We start from the raw sequence: 9,272 nt of genomic DNA on the forward strand, positions 1-9,272 counted from the left end.
TCAGAGGACATATTTTTCAACAGACTGTCGGCATTCTAATAGGAACAAATTGTGCCCCTCTTCTTGTCGACTTGTTTCTTTATTATGAGGCTGAATTCATACAGAAACTTCTTAGGAAGAAGGAACTTCTTAGGAAGAAAGAACTTCTTAGGAAGAAAGAACTTCTTAGGAAGAAAGATAAGAAGTTAGCAATATCCTTTAACTCTACTTTCCGCTATATAGATGACGTTTTTTCACTAAATAATTCAAAATTTGATGACTATGTTGAACGCATTTCTCCCATCGAACTAGAGATAAAGGATACAACAGATACAGTTAAGTCGGCCTCATATCTTGACTTACATCTAGAAATTGACAATGAGGGTCGATGAAAACAAAGCTTTACGACAAAAGAGATGATTTCAGCTCTCCAATTGTGAACTTTCCTTTTCTAAGTAGCAACATTCCAGCAGCACCTGCATACGGAGTATATATCTCCCAATTGATACGATATTCCCGTGCTTGCATTTCCTTTCATGATTTTCTTGATATAGGGTTGCTGCTTACAAGGAAGCTATTAAACCAAGAGTTCCAAATGGTGAAGTTGAAATCATCCCTTCGTAAATTTTACGGACGCCATCACGAGTTGGTTTCCCGTTCTTGAATAACCGTTTCACAAACGATATCGGATATGTTGCTTACGTCGTAACTATAATCCCCTTCCCTTTCATGAATGTGACCTGCCGAATTAGACTATTTGCCGGATTTGTTATAACATAAGCAACACGACGGGTGCCACATGTGGAGCAGGATGTGCTTACCCTACCGGAGCACATGAGATCATCCCTAGTTTTTGGTGGGGTTCGTGTTGCTTAGTCTTTAATTTTCTATGTTGTGTCATGTGTTCTATTGTTTGCCTGTTTGTCTGTTTGTTTTTTTCATTTTTAGCCATGGCGTTGTCAGTTTATTTTCGATTTATGAGTTTGACTGTCCCTCTGGTATCTTTCGTCCCTCTTTTGTTGACCTCCAGAGGTCTAACTTTTTGTCTTGACCTTTTTTTCCTTCTGCTTCATTGAATTTAAATTTGAATTTGGTTATTTTCTTGTTTTAAATATGAGCGTTTTTCAAGAAAGTATATTTAAAACATTGAAAAGGAGAAGCCACAGACAGCAGAGGGACATTCAAACTCAAAGTTCAAAGTAAAAAATAAACTGACAACTTGATAGCTAAAAAAGAAAAACACCAACACACAACCAATAGTACACAAAACACGACACAAAAAAATAAAGCTACACAAACCCAACTCTCAGTTGCTCTGGATGGTACGCATATCATGCTCCATGTGTGGCACCTGTCGTTAACTTTTTTGGATTCGATCGTCACTAATGAGTCTTTTGTAGACGAAACGCGTGTCTGATGGAAATACAAAACTTAATCCTGGTATCTATGATGAGTTTATTTAGCTCATGTTAGTAAAACCCCGGTAATAAGTCTTATTCGATAGGTAAATTCGGGAGAAGGGACCGGATGGTAGTTACGACATCAGGAACATATCAGATAGCGTCTATAAAACGGATATTCCATTATGTTCAACCAATTCGTGACGACGTCCGTAAAACTTACGAAGTGATAATTTCAACTTCACAACTTGTTACTCTTTGTTTTATAGCTACCTTTTGAGCAGCAACCCTCTTTCAGGGAATGGATGATAGGAAGAACAAGCCCTGGAATATCGTACCAATTTAGAGATGTATACACTGTATGCAAGAGCTGCTGGAATGTTACTACATAGAAATGGAAAGTTCCCTATTAGGTTGCTTGAGGTGGTATGGGAGTCTAAAATAAAAATGATAGAATTTGTTCATACTTTGCCAAAACGTAGTATCCATTGATATAAGAAAAACATTCATAAACAACCAAAAATAATCAATACTTTTAAAAATATTAATATTTATAAGTTATATTCTTATAAATTGGTTCTTTTAAATGAAAATTCACAAGAAATATTATACGTAGAATACTGTGTTTATATATAAAAATGTTAACGAGTTCAGAACTTAGTCTTCAATTCAAAAGTAAGAATCCCATTTTATCAAATGAATCCAACTGCTGCACCCTAAAAATAATATATAAGGTATGTGAAAAAGAGAGGAGAAAGATACCAAAAGTAATAAACTGACAACACCATCATAATAACAAATAGGAGAAAAGACCAAAGTATACTAAAGTAAACAGTATAGAAAACACAACATATAAAAAAGCTAAGGTCTAAGCAATACGTACTCTGCAAAATTGAGGTGATCACGTGATAAAGACGCTTGCAACACACACATAATACTGACTAAAGCAGTTTTGACATATGTTAGTCATAAGAAGAAATGTCTTGAAATGTGTTACACCCTAAGCCCTGAACGATGTTTGATAAAGTTTTATGCAGATACCAGGAAAAAGTATCGCTTACATTAAAAACTGTTAGCCCTGAGGTATTAAGATTCAGACTAGCACGAAATTTCCTGAAGGAAATGGATGTTGACATTATAAATATACATTACATTTAAAAGAGCAAACGAAATACTCAAAGCTCTTTTTCTTTTCTGCTGAAACGAGATGGACTTTAAAGCATTGACTACATTCCATCATTCTTATTTATTTTTTATGGAAAACTTGCAATAATTATATGGAAATAAGTAAAATAACAAAAATATCGAACTCCAAGGTAAATAAAACGGAGAGCCCTTTATAAAAAGGCAAAATCAAAAGCTCAAATACATCTAACGAATAAAAAACAACTGCCATATCCCTGACTTGGTACATGCCTTGGCTTATTATGAAAACCGTTTTATAGCTAGCTAAACTTGTATAACAGTCGCATAAAATTCCATTATATTGACAACAATGTGTGAGTAAAACAAACACACATTGTGAAAAACGTCACGAATTAGGGTACAGCAGTCAATATTGTGTTATAATCACTATACAAAAAATAACCGGGGGTGTTGCTAATAATACCAATATCCCTGCGGTTGTCCTACACAGAATTTGGTTCGGCATCATGTTTCATGTCGACTAGGATGAAAAGACCTACTGGACATGAAGAAGAGTAACTTTCGAAACAAAAGATACTAGTTGGCGCAAACATGCTTTTTAGACCCGTGATAAACTGGACAAGAATCGCTCCAGGAGATTTCAGGTAAAAGCATTACTGAAGCTCAAATGTATTGGCAAGATGCTGAGGGCAACTAATTGAATTTCTACAGATATTGTCAGCGTCGATCTTTAATATGGGTCTGAATGGGGTTTACAGAATATAGAATAATGAACTAAAGAGAATGAATGAAAGACAAAAAATTATAAAGAAAAGAGAACAATTTACTAATATTGTAAGGAATAGAGAATGATTTGGAGCAAACATATTCATAGTTGATAATAATGTAAAACTACTAGATTAAGAAAAATAAAATATACGGAAATAAAGGACTATCCATCCAGATCTTTATATATATATATATATATATATATAAAAGTCTATAAAAACGACCAACCAGCAAATTTACTATGTACCGGATCGTCTAGAATAGGCGATACTATGCAGATAAGGAAAAAATTATATCAGTCTAAAGATTAGCACAACGGTACTGATATAAGATGTTATAATACGAAAATGTTGTTATTAAATCGTGCTGACAAATATTTCGGCTCAACAAATGGCCTTCTTCAAGTGTCACAAGTTTTAACAATACTGATACATAATGTATAAGGTGTAAAAATAGATCAGTAATAATACAGGTAAGTTTTGGTCGATTGATTTTTAATCCAAAAGCCTGAATATCATAATATAAACAAAACACTATAAATCAATATACGTGACTGTGTATATTAACAATAAAAATGAGTAAAAAAACAAAAACGCTAGTATTTCTTATTGATGCCGTTTGGATGATGTACATTAAGTTCCTTTATCCAAAAGCTTTCCCGAACCTGTCGCTGGGCATCACTCCAGTGAATATTCTGTTCAATCACTAGAATTTTCATGCGGTTAAAGTCATCAGGTTTGTGACCCGACTGTCTGAAGTGCTGAGAAACTGGGAGAAGTGGCTTCTTAGAGATATCACTCCTATGGCCATTGAGGCGTTTGTGGAAAGGCTGCTTTGACTCACCAACATATTGGAGGCCACAAACCGAACATTCTAGTATGTAAACAACATTCATACTTTTGCAGGTAACATTGCAAAATATCTTATAGTTGTTTTCGGTTGCCTTACTGTGAAATGTTGATGAATGCTGCATCTGTAGGCAGCATTTGCAGCGTTTTTCTTCACACGAACGACATTCTCCAGAAGTACTTCTATTATCAGACACTTCAGCCCGCACCAGCAGGTTCCGCAGACTACTAGGTTGCCTAAAAGCTATCATTGGAGGCTCGGGAAAAATCTTGGATAGTTTGGAATTCTTTTCAACTGATTTCCAATGCTCACGAATTACACCAAAGCTGTTTTTTGAGAGATGGGTGGTAAGTAAGAACACATGGAGTCCTTTTATTTTTCTTTTTAACTTTGTATTCCAATAGTTCACTCCTGGGAATTGATTCCGCTTTCTGAAAGCTTTTTTTGATATTTCTGTGTTTGTAGCCCCTTTTCTTCAAGCGAGTTTCTAATTGGTAGAAATGCATGACGTTGGTTTCATCGATGACAAAACTCTTGAATATTTGAAACCAGAAAATCCAAAACCGGGCAGATTTTATCTTTTACCTAAAATTCATAAGGCCAATAACCCAGGAAGACCTATAGTTTCAGCGAACGGTCATCCAACGGAAAAAATATCGGAATTTGTTGACTTCCATCTTCGTCAACATGTTGAAGACTTACCATCTCACATCAAAGATACAACCGATTATCTAAGAAAAATGCAGGCCTTAAATCCACTCCCCTCCGACACGACTCTTGTTTCCATGGATGTCACCTCCCTCTACACTAATATTCCACATGCAGATGGCATCGATGCATGTAAAGAAGTTTGGGATTCCAGACCAGTGAAATATCCACCTACCGAATGCCTGGTCAAAATGCTCACGCTGGTACTTAAGAAAAACAACTTCACTTTTGATGGAGATCATTATTTGCAAGTAAATGGAACTGCCATGGGCACCAAAATGGCTCCGTCATATGCCAATATATTTATGGGCAAATTAGAGAAACAACTCCTTGAAACTTCCATCGAAAAACCGCTTTCCTGGTTTAGATTTATAGATGATGTGGATATGAAATGGAATAAAAGCGACGAGGATTTAGATACTTTTATCACTCATGCCAACAACATACATCCTAGTATCAAATTTACTCATGAGAAGTCTAAATCCAAAATCGCCTTCCTCGATACTTCAAGTTCGCTCACAGAGGGCATCATATCTACAGATTTATATTCTAAACCCACTGACACTCATCAATATTTGTCCCCTAAAAGTTGTCATCCTGCTCATCTTACCAAGAGTATTCCATACAGTCAGGCACTTAGAGTCAAGCGAATATGTTCCAACACAGAAACAACTAAAAGACAACTACGTCAACTTGAAACTCGCTTGAAGAAAAGGGGCTACAAACACAGAAATATCAAAAAAAGCTTTCAGAAAGCGGAATCAATTCCCAGGAGTGAACTATTGGAATACAAAGTTAAAAATAAAAATAAAAGGACTTTATGTGTTCTTACTTACCACCCATCTCTCAAAAAACAGCTTTGGTGTCATTCGTGAGCATTGGAAATCAGTTGAAAAGAATTCCAAACTATCCAAGATTTTTCCCGAGCCTCCAATGATAGCTTTTAGGCAACCTAGTAGTCTGCGGAACCTGCTGGTGCGGGCTGAAGTGTCTGATAATAGAAGTACTTCTGGAGAATGTCGTTCGTGTGAAGAAAAACGCTGCAAATGCTGCCTACAGATGCAGCATTCATCAACATTTCACAGTAAGGCAACCGAAAACAACTATAAGATATTTTGCAATGTTACCTGCAAAAGTATGAATGTTGTTTACATACTAGAATGTTCGGTTTGTGGCCTCCAATATGTTGGTGAGTCAAAGCAGCCTTTCCACAAACGCCTCAATGGCCATAGGAGTGATATCTCTAAGAAGCCACTTCTCCCAGTTTCTCAGCACTTCAGACAGTCGGGTCACAAACCTGATGACTTTAACCGCATGAAAATTCTAGTGATTGAACAGAATATTCACTGGAGTGATGCCCAGCGACAGGTTCGGGAAAGCTTTTGGATAAAGGAACTTAATGTACATCATCCAAACGGCATCAATAAGAAATACTAGCGTTTTTGTTTTTTTACTCATTTTTATTGTTAATATACACAGTCACGTATATTGATTTATAGTGTTTTGTTTATATTATGATATTCAGGCTTTTGGATTAAAAATCAATCGACCAAAACTTACCTGTATTATTACTGATCTATTTTTACACCTTATACATTATGTATCAGTATTGTTAAAACTTGTGACACTTGAAGAAGGCCATTTGTTGAGCCGAAATATTTGTCAGCACGATTTAATAACAACATTTTCGTATTATAACATCTTATATCAGTACCGTTGTGCTAATCTTTAGACTGATATATATATATATATATATATATATATATATATATATAATGTCTAAAAATAGCAACAATCAACATTCAATCTAATTAAGCGTGGATCAGTTTGTGAAAATAAACTGATACAGTTACTGAATTAAAATTATATAAATGTCTAAGAATATAACTAAAACACACTAATTGATACATTAAAAAGTTCTATTAGATGTTAAATAGAAATACGCAATATTTCGCTAAACAAATTAGCTTCATCAGGCGTGTGCATCTCTCAAGGTGAAATCGGATGCATGACAGAAAAATATTTTTGTAGCTTAATCTATACAAGATTTGAGGGATGGGTGTAACATATTAATTCGGTCATAAAATATGTTTGTAGCTACAACTACATGAAGTTGGAATAAAAGTTTAACACATTTATAGATGTTCGATTAATTGTATGAATTTTTATAAATTAATTTGTATGATTTCAAGATAACTATGGTTTTGATTTGCTTTGAAATCTTTTTTCGTCTCTCTCATTGAGTCCATCAGGTTCAAGAGTTCGTAACTGGTGCATCCAAAATCTCTCTCTTTTTTGTCTTCCTTGTGTATCCCAATTTTGATTTTTCTCAATGATTTGAAATGTGATGTTTTCAAAATCATGTCCTGCTCTTAAAAGGTGTCTTGTAATTGGGCAGTTCCTTTCTTTTGTATAAAATGACCGATGGTTATTTAGTCGGATGTTAAATGGGGTTTCTGTTTCACCAACATATTGTAATTTGCAAGTTCCACACGTTAGAACATAAATGCAATTTTGCGTTTTGCAATTTGATGTTATAAATATGTTGTAATTTTTCTTTGTGACTGTGCTGATGAACTGGGTTTCTATATTGGCGACTTTGCAGCACTTACAATTGCCCCTTCCGCATTGTTTATAACCTCCGATTGTTGATATCTCCCGTTTAGATACTTTGGATGATACTAGAATATCTTTGAGGTTTTTTGGTCTGCGGTAAGCCATAACGGGAGGTGATGGAAAAATCTCGCTTAAGGAAGGATCATTTTCAATAAGACGCCAGTGTTTGTGGACAATTGATGAAATATTTGTCAGATGAGGATGAAAGCTAACAACAAACGGGATTTTATTTGTCTGGGCCGTCTTTTCTTTGTATTCAAGTAGGTTTGTTCGTTCTTTTTCGTTTGCTTTTCCGAAAGCTTCTGAAATACTTTTGTTCTTATAACCTCTTGATTTGAGTTGCTGTCTGAGTTGCCCTAAACGATGGTTTAACTTTGATTCCGATGAACAAATCCGTTTTAACCTGATGGCTTGGCTGTACGGAATGCTCAATCAACAATATCAACAATCGGAGGTTATAAACAATGCGGAAGGGGCAATTGTAAGTGCTGCAAAGTCGCCAATATAGAAACCCAGTTCATCAGCACAGTCACAAAGAAAAATTACAACATATTTATAACATCAAATTGCAAAACGCAAAATTGCATTTATGTTCTAACGTGTGGAACTTGCAAATTACAATATGTTGGTGAAACAGAAACCCCATTTAACATCCGACTAAATAACCATCGGTCATTTTATACAAAAGAAAGGAACTGCCCAATTACAAGACACCTTTTAAGAGCAGGACATGATTTTGAAAACATCACATTTCAAATCATTGAGAAAAATCAAAATTGGGATACACAAGGAAGACAAAAAAGAGAGAGATTTTGGATGCACCAGTTACGAACTCTTGAACCTGATGGACTCAATGAGAGAGACGAAAAAAGATTTCAAAGCAAATCAAAACCATAGTTATCTTGAAATCATACAAATTAATTTATAAAAATTCATACAATTAATCGAACATCTATAAATGTGTTAAACTTTTATTCCAACTTCATGTAGTTGTAGCTACAAACATATTTTATGACCGAATTAATATGTTACACCCATCCCTCAAATCTTGTATAGATTAAGCTACAAAAATATTTTTCTGTCATGCATCCGATTTCACCTTGAGAGATGCACACGCCTGATGAAGCTAATTTGTTTAGCGAAATATTGCGTATTTCTATTTAACATCTAATAGAACTTTTTAATGTATCAATTAGTGTGTTTTAGTTATATTCTTAGACATTTATATATATATATATATATATATATATATATGTGAGGACTATTGTGCTGAACGAGCATCCGTTATTTTCAATTTATTAATGACTATAAAGTATGGGTGTATATCTACATACGGCTGCAATAAAATATACTTTTATCGTTTTATTGTAGTAAATTTTATATATACAGTTACAGGACATAACTGCTGGTGGATTGTATACAATCTTTAATATTTCGTTTGATGCATTTTATATACTAGTATACTAAAAAGTAAAATGACAAAATTACTGAACTCCAAGGGAAATTCAAAATGGAAAGTCCTTTAGGATATAGCAAAACTAAAAGCTCAAACACATCTAACGAATGGAAAACAACTGCTTTATTCCTGACTTGGTACAGGCATTTCCTTGTGTAGAATATTGTGGATTTAACCTAGTTATTTTGTCAACTCCCTAAAAATGCGCCTAAATTGACAGAAATTTTGAGGAAACAGATGGCTTGCCAACCGCTAACCTTTGCGAGTTCTATCATTGGAAGTTTTTTGTTTGCAGATGATTCATTAATAGTTTCAGAATCAAATGAATGTCTTCATGAAAGCTAATATCA

The 9,272-nt window shown here is 34.6% G+C and overlaps 1 protein-coding gene across 1 annotated transcript; it reads left to right on the forward strand.

The window, feature by feature from the left end:
* Positions 1-4,642: 4,642 nt before the first annotated feature.
* Positions 4,643-5,725, forward strand: LOC139525163 (uncharacterized). Its single transcript, XM_071320351.1, has one exon. It carries the CDS (start codon positions 4,643-4,645, stop codon positions 5,723-5,725), a length of 1,083 nt encoding a protein of 360 aa, XP_071176452.1.
* Positions 5,726-9,272: the final 3,547 nt, after the last annotated feature.

This window comes from Mytilus edulis, chromosome 5 (genome assembly GCF_963676685.1).
Source record: "Mytilus edulis chromosome 5, xbMytEdul2.2, whole genome shotgun sequence".
Classification (NCBI taxonomy): Eukaryota; Metazoa; Mollusca; class Bivalvia; order Mytilida; family Mytilidae; genus Mytilus; species Mytilus edulis.

Coding starts and splice junctions, on each gene's coding strand:
- LOC139525163 (XM_071320351.1), top strand. CDS start 4,643: ATGCATGACGTTGGTTTCATCGATGACAAAACTCTTGAATATTTGAAA.